Genomic DNA, 23,059 nt, shown 5'->3' with positions numbered 1-23,059 from the left:
AATGCAAAGTAACACTGTTAAAATAGCCTTGTTTCATAAATTAAAACATTAATGTACAAAACATAATCAAAAGTTGTTAAACTTACCATATGTAAAAGTTCTCCTAAAAGGATGGTGGCTCTAACTGAGATATGGTCGTCACTGTTTGTTATTACCTCAACCAAACCCTTTGAAAATAAAAAGAAAATATCACAGTTGCAAAATAGCATACATGAACACACCTATGCATCATGTTTGTTGCTCTGAAAGAACTGCTAGAGAAAATAAAATAGAAGAAGGTTTATAATTCTTACTTCTAAAAGTCCATTACGAATAAATGCTGAGAGTATCAGTGCCAAATAATTATCCATGAGGTCTGGCCTGGAAATAAATACAGCACAGAAAATTTTAAATCTTGTTCCATACACTAGAAAACTGAACATAACAATAGCAACTGTAATAAATCTGAATTATTTCTGTACTTAAATTCTACCTGGATCTGGCACGATGAGGAAGAATAGTTTTTGCCTCAGCTGCTACAAAGCCATCTGAAAGCCTCCAACTGTCTTGGAATCTACCTGGATCTAAAATAAATTTAGATAGTTAGAAGAAAATAGTACATCAATGAAACAGTTTAAATAACCATCAGCTAAACAAGCTATCCATGGACAGAGGAGCCTGGCAAGTTACACTCCATAGGGTCGCAAAGGGTCAGACACAACTGAAGCAATTTAGCACAGCATAGCATACAATCAGGCTATAAATAATGTTAACTGTTGGCTAAAAAAAAAAGAAAAGAAAAAGACTCAAAAAGGCGTACAGAAAAAAATGATTTCTGTAAATGAAGGGTTTACATAAATCTAACTTTAACTTTCTTCATTCAAGGGTTTAGAGTCATTTAGCTAAAATAAAATTTAAAAATCAAATAATCTAATTTGAGAATTGCAAAAGGTTTCTTATTATCTCCTCTCTTCCTTTCTTGATCCATCCTTCTATTATTAATTTCACTGCTAATTTCAGGAATTATGATGACAGAGAAGAAATTAAAATTTCTTTTTAGAAGTTCACCTGAGATTTTATTTTTATATTAATTTCATGCCACAAATATGCAATAAGAAAAGAAAGTGATATTCAATACTTATTTTAGTATTTTCCCTTCGAGGGATTCTGCCTCCATTAGGTAAGTCATTTAAAAAATCACAATATATGAACAGTGAATGCACTTCAATACTTACCTACACTGAGTAGTGCTTCTATGAACTCTTCAGTCACAACAGGTAGAGGAAGACGAAATATATCATAAAGCACTTCAAGGAGACCTCGCTGAAAGTAAAAAAAAAAAAAAATACAGTTCATTTGTTTTTACAGAATAAATCTTCACTTAAAAATTTTTAAATGTCCTATTCACAGATTTAAAAATTGGTAAAAAGAGAACTACTATATTTTAGAAAACTACTGTTTCTGCCTATATTAGAGAAAAGTACTGAATGCTTACTACATATACATGATGTAACTTTTTCAATAAATCTTGTATTATCCCCATTGTAGACATGAAGAAATAGATTTAAAGGTTTAAAATAATTTGCCTAAGGTCATGGAGCTATAAATAATAAAATCAGTCTGGCCAAACTCAAAAGAGCATGTTTTTTTGCTGAGTAAGAAGTCAGCTGAATTGGAACCTTTAGTTCCCTGCTTATAGATCTTTCCATCCTTAATTACATCCTTCCATGGTTTAAATGCTTTTGTTTTTAGTTCACATTTTAAGCAAGGCACCTCTAGCTAATATTTGTACTAATAATTAGAAACAGGGGGGCAAGTTTTGTTCTTTTGAACATTAAAAGAAAAACGCAGAAGGGGAAAAGGAAGAACCTTGTGAAGAGTTAATTTCTTTCCCTCTAATTTCAATCTGTTTTAGCTGTTTTATACAATTTGTACACATTAATAATTTAGAAAGTGAAGTGTTAGTTACTCAGTTGTGTCTGATTCTCTGTGACCCCATAGACTGTAGCCCGCCAGGCTCCTCTGCCCATGGAATTCTCCAGGCAAGAAAACTGGAGTGGGTTGTCATTTCCTTATCCAGTGGACCTTCCCAACTCAGGGACAGAACTTGGGTCTCCTGCATTGCAGGCAGATTCTTTACCATCTGAGCCACCAGTAAAGCCCTAATAATTTAGGGCTATGTCTAATAATTAAGCACATAAGTACCCCAATTCTAATCAAAACCATTGCTCATAACATAAAAATAAAAGTTAGAAGGCATAAGTTGCATAACTACTATGCTTACTTTCCCCTAAGTATAGTTTTCTGTATTGCTTGAAACTTTTACAATGAGAATGCCCCTGTGAAATGTCTATACCTTTTATTAAATAAAGCATAGTTAATTTCAAAGAAAGAAAAGGCATAATTAATGCCATATTTTAATATAATTTTAATACATCCATAGTTCCTAACAACAGCATTGTTTCAAATGATTCATATTCTTTTCCTTAGTGTACAACTAAGTCATAAATATTTATTCCTGTATTTTTAAAATGTTCTGTGATACAGATTAACAATTCATGAGGAAAAACACCACTTGAAACTTTTCTCCAATTAATTTCCTCCACTAAAATTCTGATACAGAGTAATTTTTACCTACCCTTATTTCCATATTTGGAATGCAAAGTACTCCAATTAGAGACTGAATCCCAGAGTTTCCAGGTTTACATAAATTAATAATACCTATAAAGGATAAAAAAAAAATCACTGATTTGAATTTCAAAAGATGTATTCATAATACAAAATGTGACATTTTTCAAAGCTAAATTACACTATTATATTATTTGATCATCGTAAGTGATAGTATATTTCAAACATTCTCTGAATTTCCAACTAAGTAGAGATTATCAATAAATTTACCATTTAAATTACATTCAAAAAGGTTCTCAAGAAATTCTGGACTGCTCAGCAATAGAAATAAGAGCAAAAATATGGCTTTCTCTGGGTATTTGCCCAGGAGTGGGATTGCTACGTCATATGGTAGCTCTATTGATATTTTTAGTTTTTTAAGGAATCTCCATACGGTTCTCCAATAGTGGCTGTTTCAATTTACATTCCCAGTAAGAGTGTAGGAGGGGTCCCTTTTCTCCACACTTTCTCTACATTTACTGCCTACAGATTCTTTAACAATGCCATTCTGATCAGTGATACCTCACTGTAGTTTTGATTTGCATTTCCTAATGATATTGAGCATTTTTTCATCTGCTTTTTGGCCATCTGTATGTCTTCTTTGGAGAAATATTTATTTAGACCTTCCACCCATTTTTTGATTGAGTCATTTCATTTGTGTCTTTGATATTGAGTTGCATGAATCATTTATATATTTTGGAGATTAATCCCTTGGACAGTTGCTTCATTTGCAAATATTTTCTCCCAGTCTGAGGGCTGCCTTTCTGTTGTTTATGGTTCCCTTGGCTGTATAAAAGCTTTTAAGTTAAATTAGATCCCATTTGTTTATTTTGGTTTTTTTGTTTTGTTTTTTTCACTACGTTAGGAGAAATGAATAAAAAAATTTAAAAAAGATCAGGCTGTGATTTGGGTAAAAGGGTGTTTTGCCTATATTTTCCTCTAAGAGCTTTATAGTGTCTGGCCTTAGAGGTCTTTAGTACATTTTGAATTTATTTTTGTGTATGATGCAAAGAATGTTCTAATTTCATTCTTTTATATGTAGCTGTCCAGTTTCCTAGCACCAACCACTTATTGAAGAAACTATCTTTTCTCCACTGCATATTCTTGCCTCCTTTGTCATAGATTAATTGACCATAGGTGAGTGGGTTTATTTCTGGGCTTTCTATCCTTTTCTATTGATTATATATTTCTGTCTTTGTGCCAATACCATATCATTTTGATAAATGTAGCTTTGTAGGCTAGTCTGAAGTCAGGGAGACTAATTCCTCTAGCTCCATTTTTTCTTTCTCAAAATTGCGTTCACTATTCAGGGCCTTTTGTGTTTCCATACAAATTTTTGTTCTAGTTCTGAGGAAAATGCCATTGGTAATTTGACAGAGATTGCACTGAATCTGTAGATTGCTTTGGATAGTATAGTCATTTTCACAAACTAAGAACATGATATACCAAGAATATGTGGTACATATATACAATGCACTACTACTGCAATAAAAAAGAAAAATAATGCCATCTGCAACAACGTGGATGAAACTGGAGACTGTCATGCTGAGTGAGGTAATTCAGACACAGAAAGACAGATATGATATTGCTTACATGTGCAATCTAAAGAAAAGGGGACAGGATACAAATAAACTTACTTATAAAACAGAAGTAAAGTCAAGTCATAGACATAGAAAACAAACTTATGGTTACCAGGGGATGGAGGTGGGGATACATTGGAAGACCAGGACTGACATATATACACTACTATGTATAAAACATGTATGTATAAAATGTTTAAACATCTATGTATAAAAAAGATGTCCTTTTCATTATAGGGGACTGGAATGCACAAGTAGGAAGTCAAGAAACACCTCGAGTAACAGGCAAATTTGGCCTTGGAATACGCAATGCAGCAGGGCAAAGACTAATAGAGTTTTGCCAAGAAAATGCACTGGTCATAACAAACGCCCTCTTCCAACAACACAAGAGAAGACTCTACACATGGATATCACCAGATGGTCAACACCGAAATCAGACTGATTATATTCTTTGCAGCCAAAGATGGAGAAGCTCTATACAGTCAGCAAAACAAGACCAGGAGCTGACTGTGGCTCAGACCATGAACTCCATACTGCCAAATTCAGACTTAAATTGAAGAAAGTAGGGAAAACCACTAGACCATTCAGGTATGACCTAAATCAAATCCCTTATGATTATACAGTGGAAGTGAGAAATAGATTTAAGGGCCTAGATCTGATAGATAGAGTGCCTGATGAACTATGGAATGAGGTTCGTGACACTGTACAGGAGACAGGGATCAAGACCATCCCCATGGAAAAGAAATGCAAAAAAGCAACATGGCTGTCTGGGGAGGCCTTACAAATAGCTGTGAAAAGAAGAGAAGCAAAAAGCAAAGGAGAAAGGAAAGATATAAACATCTGAATGCAGAGTTTCAAAGCACAGCAAGAAGAGATAAGAAAGCCTTCTTCAGCGATCAATGCAAAGAAATAGAGGAAAACAACAGAATGGGAAAGACTAGGGATCTCTTCAACAAAATGAGAGATACCAAAGGAACATTTCATGCAAAGATGGGCTCGATAAAGGACAGAAATGGTATGGACCTAACAGAAGCAGAAGATATTAAGAAGAGATGACAAGACTATACAGAAGAACTGTACAAAAAGATCTTCACAACCCAGATAATCATGATGGTGTGATCACTGACCTAGAGCCAGACATCCTGGAATGTGAAGTCAAGTGGGCCTTAGAAAGCAACAAAGCTAGTGGAGGTGATGGAATTCCAGTTTAACTATTCCAAATCCTGAAAGATGATGCTGTGCAAGTGCTGCACTCAATATGCCAGCAAATTGGGAAAACTCAGCAGTGGCCACAGGACTGGAAAAGGTCTGTTTTCATTCCAACCCCAAAGAAAGGCAATGCCAAAGAATGCTCAAACTACCGCACAATTGCACTCATCTCACACGTTAGTTAAGTAATGATCAAAATTCTCCAAGCCAGGCTTCAGCAATATGTGAACCATGAACTTCCTGATGTTCAAGCTGGTTTTAGAAAAGGCAGAGGAACCAGAGATCAAATTGCCAACATCCGCTGGATCATGGAAAAAGCAATAGAGTTCCAGAAAAACATCTATTTCTGCTTTATTGACTATGCCAAAGCCTTTGACCATGTGGATCACAATAAACTGTGGAAAATTCTGAAAGAGATGGGAATACCAGACCACCTGATCTGCCTCTTGAGAAATTTGTATGCAGGTCAGGAAGCAACAGTTAGAACTGGACATGGAACAGACTGGTTCCAAATAGGAAAAGGAGTACGTCAAGGCTGTATATTGTCACCCTGTTTATTTAACTTCTATGCAGAGTACATCATGAGAAACAGTGGACTGGAAGAAGCACAAGCTGGAATCAAGATTGCCGGGAGAAATATCAATAACCTCAGATATGCAGATAACACCACCCTTATGGCAGAAAGTGAAGAGGAACTCAAAAGCCTCCTGATGAAAGTGAAAGTGGAGAGTGAAAAAGTTGGCTTAAAGCTCAACATTCAGAAAACGAAGATCATGGCATCCGGTCCCATCACTTCTTGGCAAATAGACGGGGAAACAGTGGAAACAGTGTCAGACTTTATTTTTCTGGGCTCCAACATCACAGCAGATGGTGACTGCAGCCATGAAATTAAAAGACTCTTACTTCTTAGAAGAAAAGTTATGATCACCGTAGATAGCATATGGAAAAGCAGAGACATTACTTTGCCAACAAAGGTCTGTCTAGTCAAGGCTATGGTTTTTCCTGTGGTCATGTATGGATGTGAGAGTTGGACTGTGAAGAAGGCTGAGCGCCGAAGAATTGATGCTTTTGAACTGTGGTGTTGGAGAAGACTCTTGAGAGTCCCTTGGACTGCAAGGAGATCCAACCAGTCCATTCTGAAGGAGATCAGCCCTGGGATCTCTTTGGAAAGAATGATGCTAAAGCTGAAACTCCAGTACTTTGGCCACCTCATGCAAAGAGTTGACTCACTGGAAAAGACTCTGATGCTGGGAGGGACTGGGGGCAAGAGGAGAAGGGGACGACAGAGGATGAGATGCCTGGATGACATCACTGACTCGATGGACGTGAGTCTGAGTGAACTCCGGGAGTTGGTGATGGACAGGGAGGCCTGGCGTGCTGCGATTCATGGGGTCACAAAGAGTCAGACACGACTGAGCGACTGATCTGATCTGATTTGATGTATAAAACAGATAACTAATAACAACCTACTGTATAGCACAGGGAACACTGCTCAATACTTTGTAATGGCCTATTTGAGAAGAAAAAAAGTTTTTAAGTGGATATATGTATAACTGATTCACTTTGCTGTACACCTGGAACTAACACAACATTGTATATAAACTGTACTCCAATAAAAAAATTTTTACAACAAAAGTAAAAATGGACAAATGAGACCTAATCAAATTTTTAAGCTTTTACATAGAGAGGAAACCATAAACAAAATGAAAAGACAACTTACAGAATGGGAGAAAGTATTTGCAAATGATGCAACTGACAAGGGATTAACTTCCAAAATATCTAAACAGCTCACACAACACAGTAACAAAAAAACAAAGCAATCTAATAAAAAAAAAAAGGAAGAAGGCCTACGTAGATATGTCTTCCAATAACACATGCAGATGGTCAATAGGCACACAAAAAGATGTTCAACATCACTAATTGTTATTAGACAAATACAAATCAAAACTAAAATGAGGTTATCACCTCACACCAGTAAGAATGTCCAGCATTAAAAAGTCTACAAATAATAAATACCGGAGAGGCTGTGGAGCAACAGAAAGCCCCTCACACTATTGGCAGGAATGTAAATTAATGTAGCCATTTAGAAAATAGTATGGATGTTTCCTTAAAAACTAAAAATAGAGTTACCATACGATCCTGGAATTCCACTCCTGAGCATATATCCAGGGAAAACTGTAATGTGAAAAGAACATCCACCCCAGTGTTCACCGCAGCACTATTTTAATAGTTTAAGACACAGAAGCAACTTAAATGTCCATCAACAGATGAACAGATAAAGAAGATGTGGTATATATTTAAAATGAAATATTATTCAGTTATAATATAGAATAAAATACTGGCATATGTAGCAACACAAATGGACCTACAGATTATCATCGTACTAAATGAAGTCAGACAAAGACAAATACTATATGATATCACTTATATGTGGAATCTAAAATATGATACAAATGAATTTATTTATGAAATCATAAACAGACTTGCAAACAGAGAAAACAAACATATGGTTACCAAGGGGGAAAAGAATTGAGGGAGCAATAAATTAGGAGTTCGGATTTATAGATACACACTGCTATATATAAAATAAACAAGGTCCTGCAATATAGGTATAGCACAGGCAACTATATTCATTATAACAAACAATAATGGGAAGAATATGAAAAAGAACATATATATATATCTTTCTCTGAATCACTCTGCTATACACCAGAAGCACATTATATATCAACTGTATTTCAATAAGAAATTTAAAGAACACATCCCAAAACAAACAAAAGGAAAGGTATTTGGGACTACTATCTTGCTTATTAGGTATTTATAACGTTCTACATTATACTTTAAGGTAAGAAACTTTAGCTATGTATTCAACTAACATTTTTAAAATCTTTTTTGGTACAGATCATGTTCAAATTTATTATTTAAATGCCTAGGTTATCATCAGCATGTTGACTTACAAATGGTCAATTTTAATACTGTGTATTAAACCCCTCTTGGTTCTAATGATAACACATAAAAAAAGACCATGCTAACATATAAATGAGATGCTACAATAAGTTAACATTTGAAAAAATAGTCAAGTTTGTCTTATATGATACAAAGTAACACAGAGGAACTTACCTGCCCATGACCGGAATGTTGCTATGATTCCCATTTTACTGGCTAGAAACCTTGCTTCTCTGTCTTCTCTGTTGGATGGGGTGGGGGTAGAGTCAAACAAATTAAATGTTTAAATAAAAAGTTAGTTTTGCCCTATTACTATATCAGAGTAACAGCTATCACTACTTAATATTTAAGTATTACATAGGAAATTTAAAATACATTTTAAAAAATAAAGATAAGATCTACCTCAAAGCAAATTACTCAATTATGTACTGATCACGCCTTCCCACATGTGAAATTCATGTTTTAAAACAAATTATAAATTCCGCTTTTCTGAGTTCTACTTTTCCTGCTCTTTCTGAAAACTTAGATAGCTCACTAACACCTGTAAGCACTGGCAACACCACCAGCCTGCTTAAGAAGCATCTCTGTCAAAAGACTGCCCTTTAGCAAAGAAAATTACCACATAAACCTCTGCTACTACATGTGTTCTCTTTACTTCAAAAGTCTTGTCCCAAACTTATCTGAGCAAGCTTATTCTACTTATTCTACCAAGCAAGCTCAACAAGCTGTATATTCACTAATATTACTAAATAATTAGGTATTATTGGCTGCACGGGCGCAGGAGGGCCTAGAGGAGCTATTCCACATTGAAGGTCAGGAAGGGCGGCGGTGAGGAGATACCCCTCGTCCAAGGTAAGGAGCAATGGCTGCGCTTTGCTGGAGCAGCCATGAAGAGATACCCCACACCCAAGGTAAGAGAAACCCAAGTAAGACGGTAGGTGTTGCAAGAGGGCAGCAGAGGGCAAAAACACTGAAACCATACTCACAGAAAACTAGTCAATCTAATCACACTAGGACCACAGCCTTGTCTAACTCAATGAAACTAAGCCATGCCCGTGGGGCAACCCAAGACGGGCGGGTCCTGGTGGAGAGATCTGACAGAATGTGGTCCACTGGAGAAGGGAATGGCAAACCACTTCAGTATTCTTGCCTTGAGAACCCCATGAACACTATGAAAGGCAAAATGATAGGATACTGAAAGAGAAACTCCCCAGGTCAGTAGGTGTGCAATATGCTACTGGAGATCCGTGGAGAAATAACTCCAGAAAGAATGAAGGGATGGAGCCAAAGCAAAAACAATACCCAGCTGTGGATGTGACTGGTGATAGAAGCAAGGTCCGATGCTGTAAAGAGCAATATTGCATAGGAACCTGGAATGTCAGGTCCATGAATCAAGGCAAATTGGAAGTGGTCAAACAGGAGATGGCAAGAGTGAATGTCAACATTCTAGGAATCAGTGAACTGAAATGGACTGGAATGGGTGAATTAAACTCAGATGACCATTATATCTACTACTGCGGGCAGGAATCCCTCAGAAGAAACGGAGTGGCCATCATGGTCAACAAAAGAGTCCGAAATGCAGTACTTGGATGCAATCTCAAAAACGACAGAATAATCTCTGTTCGTTTCCAAGGCAAACCATTCAATATCACAGTAATCCAAGTCTATGCCCCAACCAGTAACACTGAAGAAACTGAAGTTGAACGGTTCTATGAAGACCTACAAGACCTTTTAGAACTAACACCCAAAAAAGATGTCCTTTTCATTATAGGGGACTGGAATGCACAAGTAGGAAGTCAAGAAACACCTCGAGCAACAGGCAAATTTGGCCTTGGAATACGCAATGCAGCAGGGCAAAGACTAATAGAGTTTGCCAAGAAAATGCACTGGTCATAACAAACGCCCTCTTCCAACAACACAAGAGAAGACTCTACACATGGATATCACCAGATGGTCAACACTGAAATCAGGTTGATTATATTCTTTGCAGCCAAAGATGGAGAAGCTCTATACAGTTAGCAAAAACAAGACCAGGAGCTGACTGTGGCTCAGACCATGAACTCCATACTGCCAAATTCAGACTTAAATTGAAGAAAGTAGGGAAAACCACTAGACCATTCAGGTATGACCTAAATCAAATCCCTTATGATTATACAGTGGAAGTGAGAAATACATTTAAGGGCCTAGAACTGATAGATAGAGTGCCTGATGAACTATGGAATGAGGTTCGTGACACTGTACAGGAGACAGGGATCAAGACCATCCCCATGGAAAAGAAATGCAAAAAAGCAACATGGCTGTCTGGGGAGGCCTTACAAATAGCTGTGAAAAGAAGAGTAGCAAAAAGCAAAGGAAAAAGGAAAGATATAAACATCTGAATGCAGAGTTCCAAAGAATAGCAAGAAGAGATAAGAAAGCCTTCTTCAGCGATCAATGCAAAGAAATAGAGGAAAACAACAGAATGGGAAAGACTAGAGATCTCTTCAACAAAATCAGAGATACCAAAGGAACATTTCATGCAGATGGGCTCGATAAAGGACAGAAATGGTATGGACCTAACAGAAGCAGAAGATATTAAGAAGAGATGGCAAGAATACACAGAAGAACTGTACAAAAAAGATCTTCACGACCAAGATAATCACGATGGTGTGATCACTGACCTAGAGCCAGACATCCTGGAATGTGAAGTCAAGTGGGCCTTAGAAAGCATCACTACGAACAAAGCTAGTGGAAGTGATGGAATTCCAGTTTAACTATTCCAAATCCTGAAAGATGATGCTGTGCAAGTGCTGCACTCAATATGCCAGCAAATTGGGAAAACTCAGCAGTGGCCACAGGACTGGAAAAGGTCCGTTTTCATTCCAATCCCAAAGAAAGCCAATGCAAATGGATGCTCAAACTACCGCACAATTGCACTCATCTCACACGCTAGTAATGCTCAAAATTCTCCAAGCCAGGCTTCAGCAATATGTGAACCATGAACTTCCTGATGTTCAAGCTGGTTTTAGAAAAGGCAGAGGAACCAGAGATCAAATTGCCAACATCCGCTGGATCATGGAAAAAGCAATAGAGTTCCAGAAAAACATCTATTTCTGCTTTATTGACTATGCCAAAGCCTTTGACTGTGTGGATCACCATAAACTGTGGAAAATTCTGAAAGAGATGGGAATACCAGACCACCTGATCTGCCTCTTGAGAAATTTGTATGCAGGTCAGGAAGCAACAGTTAGAACTGGACATGGAACAACAGACCGGTTCCAAATAGGAAAAGGAGTACGTCAAGGCTGTATATTGTCACCCTGTTTATTTAACTTCTATGCAGAGTACATCACGAGAAATGCTGGACTGGAAGAAACACAAACTGGAATCAAGATTGCCGGGAGAAATATCAATAACCTCAGATATGCAGATGACACCACCCTTATGGCAGAAAGTGAAGAGGAACTCAAAAGCCTCTTGATGAAAGTGAAAGTGGAGAGTGAAAAAGTTGGCTTAAGGCTCAACATTCAGAAAACGAAGATCATGGCATCCGGTCCCACCACTTCATGGGAAATAGATGGGGAAACACTGGAAACAATGTCAGACTTTATTTTTCTGGGCTCCAAAATCACTACAGATGGTGACTGCAGCCATGAAATTAAAAGACGCTTACTCCTTGGAAGGAAAGTTATGACCAACCTAGATAGCATATTGAAAAGCAGAGACATTACTTTGCCAACAAAGGTTCGTCTAGTCAAGGCTATGGTTTTTCCAGTGGTCATGTATGGATGTGAGAGTTGGACTGTGAAGAAAGCTGAGCGCCGAAGAATTGATGCTTTTGAACTGTGGTGTTGGAGAAGACTCTTGAGAGTCCCTTGGACTGCAAGGAGTTCCAACCAGTCCATTCTGAAGGAGATTAGCCCTGGGATTTCTTTGGAAGGAATGATGCTAAAGCTGAAACTCCAGTACTTTGGCCGCCTCATGAAAAGAGTTGACTCATTGGAAGAGACTCTGATGCTGGGAGGGATTGGGGGCAGGAAGAGAAGGAGACGACAGAGGATGAGATGGCTGGATGGCATCACTGACTCGATGGACGTGAGTCTGAGTGAACTCCGGGAGTTGGTGATGGACAGGGAGGCCTGGCGTGCTGCGATTCATGGGGTTGCAAAGAGTCGGACACGACTGAGCGACTGATCTGATCTGACTCATTTACTTCTAAGTTCATTCAGGCTGTTGGCAGAATCCACTCTCTTGCTGTTGTATAACTGAGGTTTTGGTTCTCTGTCAGTTGGGGCCTACTACCAGCTACTTTCTTCTTTTATAATTGGTATCCAATCATCTCACTTGTTTCTTTCTATGTAATAGTTTATGACAATCAATTAACCAATAGAACTATTTACATTGTTAAACACTGTTCATGTATGGCACATGGCCAGTTTTACTTAATTAGCAATCATGTACTTTTAATGCTACCTCAACCACCTCTACCCTGTCAACAGCCCATTTCTTTTCTGTGCCATATTTTTCACTTTTCTAATAAAGTTCTTAACTATTTGAGAATACAAAAATCTAGACAGTTGGTAAGGGAAAAAAAAAAGACATAAATAGAGAACAATGAAAGAAAATCAAATTAAAGAATGGTAAATAAAAGTGGAACAAAATAGTTAAAAATATCCCCCCACATACAGACCAACCACACTGAGCTCTGCTATACTAATCAACATGAGACTGTAACAGAAACTATAATGGGGACATGGGGTGGTGGAAGAAATGAGAATCAGATAACTGTGTGACTAAACTTTTGGTGCTCCTTATCTTAAAAATGTTTGTGACACACTTGTATTGACTGCCTGGTAACCCATCCTCTAACCTATTCAATAAATTGGTAGCTTTATTGAAAAACAAAACAAAACAAACCCCATCCATTTCCTTATGCCCTAGCCATAATGTACCCATGCTACAGAAACTGCCCATACTCCAGAAACTTAAGGAAAGAAAAGTATTGAACCAAACAGGAAAGATAGGATTTTGGTGGAATATACTTCCCACCTAACCACACCTCTAAGTACCCTGGTTCATTTGTTACTTATCCTGGTAGGCAAAATTCTAAAAATGCCCCTTTCTTCTCAAGACTGTAGGTCTTAATGCCTGAATCCCTATGAATATGGTGTCACTGCCATGACTGTGATTATGTTTATATCATACAGCCCAACAGACCTTAAGATATGCAGATCATCTGGTAGGTTTGATCTGGAGAGCTTTCTCTAGCTGGAGGGAGAAGAGGAAGTCAGGGAGAGATTCAAAGCACAAAGATTCAAGGAATTTCTGTTGTGTTTGAAGATGGAGAGTGCCATGTGCCAAGACAAGAATGTGGCCTTTAGAAGCTGAGAGAAGGCCCCAGTTGACATCAAGAAAACAGGAACTTCAGTTGTACAAGAGTAAGGAATGAATTCTGCCAATAATCTGAGTGACCTTAGAGATAAATGGATTCTTCACTAACACCTCCAGATAAGAACCATGCCAGACCTCTAACCTACTGAATTGTGAACTAATAAACTAATGCTATTTTAAACCATTATATTTATAATGGTTTGTCATGCTGCAATAGAAAATGGATACATTCTTCATCAGTAAGGAGAATGCCCAAGTGTCATAGGGAGCCAAGAAAGAAAGGGGCTGAAGAATCTCAATTCATAACTTGGCAAAAATAAAGTCTGAGAAGTCTTAACTAGAGAACAACTATTCTTAATTTCTTAGCTCAGGAAATGATGTTAGTTAGCACGCAATGCATCCACAGTGATGGAGGTATTTCAAGATATGAAACTGCTATTTTTAATTCTGGAGAAAAATGAAAAACAACAAAAATATGCCCATTTACAATGTTCCCAAACTTAGTGGAAGAATTAAAAAAACATGTATATCTGCAATTCAACAAACCTACTATGCTACACCTGATAGCATATTTATTGGAACTGTGCCACTGGCAAAACTCCACAGATAGTGTATTATTTGACCTCTAAATCAATTTAAATATAAGTATTCCAGCATTCCTAGTGAACACGTGCTTTTCTCTCCCAAAAGACTCTGAAAAATCATCCTACTTCATTTCTGGAAAATAATCTTTATCTCCTTTTATTTCCCTATTAACCTTACTCTCAAAATTCTACATGGCTTATCTTTCTGCATACTCAATTTAAGGCAGCTCTTCATTATACTCATTATTATTTGATTCTTTTAGCATTTCAATGTAATTATGCTAAAAATATGTACAATGGTGCTGAAGAAGACTCTTGAGAGTCCCTTGGGCAGCAACATCAAACCAGTCAATCCTAAAGGAAATCAATCCTGAATATTCATTGGAAGGACTGATGCTGAAGCTGATGTTCCAATATTTCAGTCACCTGATGTGTAGAGCAGACTCATTGAAAAAGTCCCTGATGCTGGGAAAGACTGAGGGCAGGAGGAGAAGGGGGCAAAAGAGCATGAGATGATTGGGTAGCATCACCAACTCAGCGGACATGATGAGTTTGAGCAAACTTCAGGAGACAGTGAAGGACAGGAAAGCCTGGCATGCTGCAGTCCATGGAGTCGCAAAGAGTCAGACCTGACTTAGTGACTGAACAACAACAAATGTACAGCAGAGAAATGATTAAAGGTCTAGGTTTCTACTGCCACCTACCTTAGATTATTAAAATAAGAAACTAATTCCCAGTCTTTAAATTTCCCAAAAGCTTAATTTTTTTAAGCCATAGTTAATTACAAGAGAACTACAATATAAGTCCATGAAATAGGAAATTTACTTAAACTAATTTTGCTCTGGCTTGACATGCAAATCAGGCAAATCTAAAAATTTTAAACAGCAACACACATGGTACTCACTTTAGCTGTCCTTCAGCTGTATCTGGACTATGTCTGTAGTGAAAATCGGTATAGGGTGCTAAAATTCGCTAATAAAAGGAAAAAGCAAGAAAAAGAAGAGAGTCCTTATAAAATGCACTCTTCCTTTAACAAGCTAAAATTCATCCAACTTCTCTGTATCTTTAATAATCCCAACTAGAGCTTATTTGAAGAGCTTATTTCTTTAAACTCATCATCAAGGAATATATTTGAGTGATTTCTTTTAATGTACAGTTTTTGAACTTTTAAATTGACAGGTATTGTACCTATTAAACAGTGCACAAATCACGAATGTGAGGTTTGACAGATTTTTCTCAAACTAAACACACTCACTGTAACTAGCATCATCAAAGCCTACTCCTTCTCCCGCCAAGATGACTACACAGATTTCTAACACTATGTTAGTGTTGCTTATTTTTGAACATTATTTAAATGTCTTTATTTTATAAATTCCATTCTTCTTGTTGCTAGTATAAAGAAATCTAAGTTATTTTTGTGTATTGTCCTTTGTATTTAGCAACCTTGGTAATAAACTCATGTATTTCAGAACTTAAACTACTATAATTCATTTACCTAACCCCCCGCTCTGCACTGACTACATTATTGTGGTCTGAATTTTAAAATACTTAAGACATTACAAATACTGCTTTTGGCAATGAGTAGTCTTTTATATTTAGTCATATGTGTACCTTTTTTTGCCACCCTTCATTCTTTCTTGCATTTCCTTGTCTCAGATCATTTTCGTTCTGACTAAGGAGCCCCTTATCGGAGAAGGAAATGGCAACCCACTCCAGTGTTCTCGCCTGGAGAATCCCAGGGACAGCGGAGCCTGGTGGGCTGCCATCTATGGGGCTGCACAGAGTCGGACACAACTGAAGTGACGCAGCAGCAGCAGCAAGGAGTCCCTTTAACCTTCCTCTGTGTCAGTCTCATTTTTTAAATAACAACAAATGTTTATTATCTCACATAGCTTCTGTGAGTTAGGACTCCAGAAGAGTTTAGCAGTGCAGTTATGACTCGGGGTCCATCATAACATCACAGTGAAAATATTGGTCAGGGCTATAGTCATCTCAAGGCTTGACTAAAGCTGTAGAATCTGCTTCAAGATGGTTCACTCAAAACATGCAAATTGTTATCAACAAGGCTGAGTTCCTTCTCATGTGTGCCTCATTATAGGCTACATTACTGTCTTCATGACATAAAGGCAAGGAATCCAAGAAAGAAAAGTGTTTCTTTAGATTTCCTTGGGTCTTTTTATGTTAGTCTAAAAAATCTTTATTTTACCTTTGTTTTTGAAAAACGTTTTCTCTGGGGAGGTGGCATTATTTCTTTTGCACTCTAAAGATGCCACTCTACTGTCTTCTGTTGGGAAATCGGCTGTCAGATTTGTTCCTTTGAAAGTAGTCTCTCTTTCTCAAGCTGATTTTAAGATTTTTAGTTATGTTGGTTTTCAACAATCTTACCATGATGTACCTACGAGTTGTTTTCTTTATATTATCTTGAGTTTTCTGAGCTTTATGAAGTTTCACCAGTTTTAAAAACAAAATCTTGACCACAGTTTCTTTGGATATTTGCTTCTGCTCATTCTCTCTCGCTTTTCCAAAGACAACAATTATGTTTTATCCCTTTTGTTCTGTTCATTTTCTTCCTATTACCCACCTGCAAATGCTTTGATTTTTGACTTCTCTTTCAGTTTACTAATGACACCTTCTTGTGCAAAATGAGTTTTTAATTTCATCTAGTTCAGAATTTCAGGTATTATATTTTTTGATACTAGCTCCATTTGATTTATATTTCATATTCCAATTAGATGGTAAAATTTTCCATTATTTTATCTATTTTCTTCTTTTTCTCCATTTTTCTTAATAAGTTAGTCATGGGTGTTTTAAAATCTTTTCCCTCTGGCTGCAATATCTGAATCACCTGTGGATATGAGTCTATGGAATTCCTTTTGAGTTTTCAATTACACAGTCATAACCTTTTACATGTATCCTTTTTCATTTACATAGTCAAATTTTTGATTGAATGATGGACACTGTAAATTTGATTAAAGGTTCCAACTGATGTTATCTCCATCAGAGACCGTTCATCCTTTCTTCTGTAGTCAGGTCAATTAAAGGGAGTGATCAGCTTATTCTAATCACCGAGTTAAACTGAGACACCATTGCAATTTTGTTAAGATTTGAGTGTACCTTTGGTTTTCCTTTTTCTAAAGAATGGACCTCCAAAACTATAAATAGAGATTTTAGCACACTTTTTTTTCTCTTCAGCAGTGAGAGACTGGGTATTTTTTCTACATACTTCGTAAGTTTGGAACTTAAATCTTTAAGTACTCATCCAGAATTGCTTCAGAATTTGGAACATGTTAAGAACAGGAAAAAGTTATCAAATTAAAGTGAAAATTTATAAAAATATAATTAATAAAAATGGGGACAAGATTCTCTTAACAGCAGACTCTAGGATGAAGATAACGATAAAGTAGAAGATAATACTTTGGCCACCTCATGCGAAGAGTTGACTCATTGGAAAAGACCCTGATGCTGGGAGGAATTGGGGGCAGGAGGAGAAGGGGATGACAGAGGATGAAAAGGCTGGATGGCATCACCGACTCAATGCACATGAGTTTGGGTGAACTCTGGGAGTTGGTGATGGACAGGGAGGCCTGGCGTGCTGCAATTTAAGGGGTCACAAAGAGTTGGACACGACTCAGCGACTGAACTGAACTGAATGATAATGATTTAATATCCAAGGCAATCAGTATTTACTGAATATTAATTATGTGTCAAGTACTAACTAAAACATTTATGTAGATTAGAATGAATATATGTAAAACACTTGGAAATATTACCTAACTTATTATAAGCTTTACAAGAATGCTAGTTGTTATTACTATTACCATTATTATTATAGTATTTATTCTTCACAATAATTAAAGTAAAAACCATGACTTTTATTTTACCTAGTGAAAAATGGATCCAAAAGAGGCTAATAATGTGCCCCACATCATAAAGCTAGTAGGTTATAGAACAAAAAAATCAAAATCAGATCTGTAAGGCCTGAGCTCTCAATCACTATGCTACACCAAGGGAATCTTGTTAAAGAAAAAAAAACTAACATTTGTGAAAAAACAAGAAAGAAGCCAAGATGGTAGTGTACTTAAAAAGTCCACCGTATTCTTTGAGGGTTTTTTCATATACACAAAGGCTCTGCTAATCTGCTGTACGATTATATAGGTAAAAGAAAAAAAACAGGTCTATACACATCTTTCTTTATTGTGATCATCTCTCCAATCTTAAAGGCAGTTTCCCCACTTGATAAAGAAAACACTTAAAGCAAAATACACTGTGAAATATCAAAAACACCAGCTCATTCCCACTGGATGCCCATGAATAATGTATTTAAAATCATTTATTAAGGAGAAAGTTGTACTGAAATCTGTTAATAATACAAGCTAATGTCAATTTTATAATATCAAAATATTTCTAGTAGCCCTAATAAAACCAGAACTATAACATTTAAGAAAGTTTCATAAAATGATCTAAACAGGCAAAGTAGGGAACAATAAATCTTTCATAATTTGCATAATTTCACACCCAAATACAAACATAGTAAGCTTACTCTGAATAATATCTGCAATGGACAACAATGTAATATTGAATATATTCACACAAATAAACTATAAGAATAGTCTGTGGGAATTCTCTGGTGGTTCAGAGGTTAGGACTCTGCACTCTATAGCCAAGGGCCCAGGTTCAATCTCTGGTCAGGGAACTAAGTATTCCACAAGCTACAAGACAAGGCCAAAAATGACAGGGGGAGAGAAAGAAAGAACACAGCTTGTGATAATTTTATTCCAAACTCTACTACACAGTTTATTATAGAAAAATAGCCTTACTATTTTAGACTAACTGAAAAAACAACACTGAGTTAGTAAAAACAGAAAAACAACAGTGTGTTTTTAAAAAGATATTTATTCTATTTTTTTCAATTCTATATGGCCATTAGTTGCCAACAAGTGCTCCCAAGTTCAGAAAATTTTAGCATGGTTTAATAAATAAATAGTACATAATTAGCAGGAGCTATTCCCATACAATTAACACGCTGCAGTCCTTAAAAAGAAATTGTCTTCTAAATAAACAGGTAAATGCCTGCTGCTGCTGCTGCTAAGTCGCTTCAGTCGTGTCCGACTCCGTGCGACCCCATAGACGGCAGCCCACCAGGCTCTGCCATCCCTGGGATTCTCCAGGCAAGAACACTGGAGTGGGTTGCCATTTCCTTCTCCAGGTAAATGTCTATGAAACCTTAACTGTGCTCAAATTTGCTCAGTCTAGTTTTCACAGATAATAAAGAAACGAATAAACTTCACATGTTGATGAAATATTCTTGAGAATTCTTTCAATTCAATCCAAATTGAATGAGTGATAAAATATTGCTGGAATAAGCCAAACTTATTAATTTAGGTTTAATAATTAATGCTGTGCTGCATCTATTAACTTTAAAATTTCAAATAAAATTTCAAAGTAAGAGTATGTATTTAAAGTCATATTTTAAAATTACAAGAGAATATTAAAGATCCTACCTCTAATTCGACATCAGCTCGTACATACTGTCGGGTCTTTGGATGATTAAGAAGGTGCAAAATTGTAGTAATTAGAGCCTCATTTATTCGACTTAATTGGCAATCAATCACATTTTTCAAGATGGTGTTCAGTCCACCTCGAAGGGCAACCACCTCTGGATTCTGAAGTGCTAAAATAAAGAATAAAAACTTAACATATTACATAGGGAATAATTAAAAAATAATCAGAAATCTGGGATTTTATTTTAAAACTGAGCTTTCTGACTGAAAAAACTTTCTACTATTCAGTAAAACATGGACAAAAATTTTTTTTCTTAGTGTCTTCTGAATTGTTTTTTCATATCCTTTGTCCATGTTTTACTGAAAAGTTTTTTCCTGTCAACTGCCAGGAGTTCTTTATATAGGGGAAAGATTAGCCCTTTATCTGTTTCAAATCTTTTAGCTGATTTCTAATTTAACTTTAGATTTTAAGCTCAGAAATTCCTCCCTTACTTCAAAGATCAGGCATTCTCTTTGTATGCACGCACACACACATGTGTGCTTTAACTGAATTCATGGTGAACATTTCAGTTTAAATCTCTCAGGAAATAGACTCTGGTTTAATATTGATAAACTCAATTTTTTTCAAGTGTTTATTCAATTATCCCAGCATGCTTTCTGAAGTTTTCTATGTGTAAGGGTAAGCCACTATTGACTCTTTTTCATTTTTTCTTTAATAACCTAGCTTAAGATTTTTTAAATACATGTGAAAAAAAAAAACCCTTCCCCTCCATTTATTATTTTTCAAAAATGTTCTCATAGTAGCATCTTAATTATTTCACTTTATGTAGGTATGTGTGTGTTTATATATTTAAAATGTTACTTTCATTTAAAAAATTGCTAAATTTACACATTTTTAATGCTCTCAATTTGATTACAGTATATGAGAATTATTTGTTCTTTGAAACAACATTTTAAGACAGAAGTGAATGAGTCTTTTTCGGAGGCAATTAATTCATCAAGTACTTCAATGGTTTGTGATCCATCATGTGTTCTGCTTTGAGTCAACTGGAAATTAAAATCTATTTGTTTCAATAAGATTTTCAATTATATAAAAAGTTCATCTCATACTTTTCAAAATTCCTATTACATTCTCTTCCTTATCCTATTAACCTTTTCTTTCTCTGACCTTTGCATTTTTCAAACAATCTGTGTATCTAAAACAATAGTGTCTATCATTTTCTTCCTCCAATTAACACATTAAATTATCTTGTTCACTAAGACTGAAAATTATTATTGTTTTCCTCTTGCTTATCTTAAAATTGACTTTTTTTCCTCCTTTTCTATTTCTTGGGTTCACTCACTATTTTCACTATGTTTTGCATAATTATAAAAGTATCTTCTAATGAAAAGTTAACTTGAGTATATGACTTTCCAGGAATTCCACTTATTGATAGGTAGTCAAATCTTCATGATTTTTAAAAATTTTCTTGATCAAATTTCTGACTTTCTCTTTAAACCAACAGGTATTGTGGACAGTACATTTTAGACTCTCAATGAAAGGCTTGGCTCTTCTGTTCCTTTAAATTTTGTTATTAATTTATTTATTTTATCTAGAGTGAATGTAACCTATACCATTTCAGTGGGGAAAAATATGATCTTCTCTTGTCATTTAAAATTATATTTAATTGGTTATAAGGGAGATTTAACTTTTAAACTTTAAAATACTTTGATTAGCCATGCATTTCTTTGAGAATTACTTATTTTTCCTACTGATCTGTATATAAATAAGTTCTTTACCTATCATATTTGTTATATTTATTTTTTCTTTGTTCTGGCATGGCATGTTTTCTTACCTCCTTATAATAAAATCTACAGCTGATGAAATGTTTGATTTCTTTCGATAATTCAAAACTCCCTTTCCTTAAAATCAGAAAAAAGTCATCCATTTTTCTCCTCATATTTTCCACATTTAACTCTTTAATCCTGTATTTAGAATTCTTTTTTTAATACATAGGGAATTGTTTTTCATTCACATCAAGATACATAGTGTGGTTAACTAATGTCTGAGAATCACACTTTAAGAGATTCTATTCTAATTACTGGAATTTGGACAATTCCTTTATCTTAAATTTCATGATGAGTAACTTTTAAAATCTGTAGAATTTAAATGTCTCTTTGAAATAATCTGTTTAAACAGCAAGTCCACTACTTCCCTATCAGGAATGTCCTACTTTTTCATATTCTTATTTTTAACCAACACCTAAATAATTCACATTAAAAGTGTTATATATTCTTTCTAAAATACTGTATTTTTACTACTCAAAGAATAATTCTGACCTAGTTCACAGATAATGGCAATGCATGCTCGAACCATTCTGTCTCTTTCTTGAAGTCCATCATTTCCAACTGCTATTAATGAGTTGGCCACAGAGCTAGGAAACAAGGAAGCATTCACAGTAATCATCTGTAATGGAGAAATTAGAAAAAGAAATTATTTCCTAATACATTTTCAAAACCTATCTTGTTCAGACAGAGGTGTTTAAGACCACAAAATATTTTTAAGACCAAGGCATCAATTTTAATCTTCCGCTTCATATGAACATGTCAAAGGACTAATACAACAGATATTTGATACAATAAATGTTAATCATTACCATGGAAAACAGTGTTGACTTTTTTCCCGTAATAGTCCAGACTATAAATTAGTTGACTAACAAGATATAATCTTTCAGAGACTCTAAATTCCTCCAGAATAGGAGCTTATTCTAGAGGATAAGAGGAGCTCTTGTTGTTTTTCAGTCGCTAAGTCTTGTCTGACTCTTTGTGACCCTATGAATTGCAACATGCCAGGCTCCCCATGAATAGAATGAAAAGGCAAAAAAAAAAAAAGCTTAATTCTATTTTAAACAACGTTTCAGTAACCAGACAAACTAAACCAGTGGTGACAATAGCTGTCAACATACTTCTATATTATTACATTCCTGACCCTTTCTTCATATATAGTCACCACTCCATCCTATCAATTTACCTCATTAACCCAATTCTTTCCACTTTCAAACTCTGATTTGGGCCCTCATTCTTTCTTACTTTGACTGCAGTAAAATGAAACATAATAATCCCCCATCTCTAACTATCATTTGTTGCTATACTGAAAGCCAAAGTTTAATAATCCATAATCTATTTTTTTTTTAAGTCCTCATTTTCTTTCGGATTGTTGTGGTGACTGCTCTCAGCTCTTAGA

The 23,059-nt window shown here is 35.8% G+C and overlaps 1 protein-coding gene across 9 annotated transcripts in view; it reads right to left on the bottom strand.

The window, feature by feature from the left end:
• Window positions 1-23,059, bottom strand: part of RICTOR (RPTOR independent companion of MTOR complex 2) — a 139,025-nt gene that overhangs the window by 42,611 nt on the left and 73,355 nt on the right. For 8 of the 9 annotated variants that reach the window (XM_061393673.1, XM_061393670.1, XM_061393671.1 and 5 more), the window contains 9 exons: window positions 22,156-22,282; window positions 19,837-20,006; window positions 15,240-15,307; window positions 8,556-8,623; window positions 2,618-2,700; window positions 1,215-1,302; window positions 473-563; window positions 294-360; window positions 87-167 (listed from right to left, as the gene is read on the bottom strand). In XM_061393673.1, the coding sequence (XP_061249657.1) occupies window positions 87-167; window positions 294-360; window positions 473-563; window positions 1,215-1,302; window positions 2,618-2,700; window positions 8,556-8,623; window positions 15,240-15,307; window positions 19,837-20,006; window positions 22,156-22,282 (843 nt within the window). Of the gene's footprint in view, window positions 1-86; window positions 168-293; window positions 361-472; window positions 564-1,214; window positions 1,303-2,617; window positions 2,701-8,555; window positions 8,624-15,239; window positions 15,308-19,836; window positions 20,007-22,155; window positions 22,283-23,059 lie in introns of those variants that run through there. The other variant, XM_061393679.1, reaches the window with a different exon arrangement.

The sequence above is a fragment of the Bos javanicus genome, chromosome 20 (genome assembly GCF_032452875.1).
Source record: "Bos javanicus breed banteng chromosome 20, ARS-OSU_banteng_1.0, whole genome shotgun sequence".
Lineage (NCBI taxonomy): Eukaryota > Metazoa > Chordata > Mammalia > Artiodactyla > Bovidae > Bos > Bos javanicus.
The sequence above is the reverse complement of the archived record's forward strand: the minus strand, read 5'-3'. Positions and strand labels throughout refer to the sequence as shown.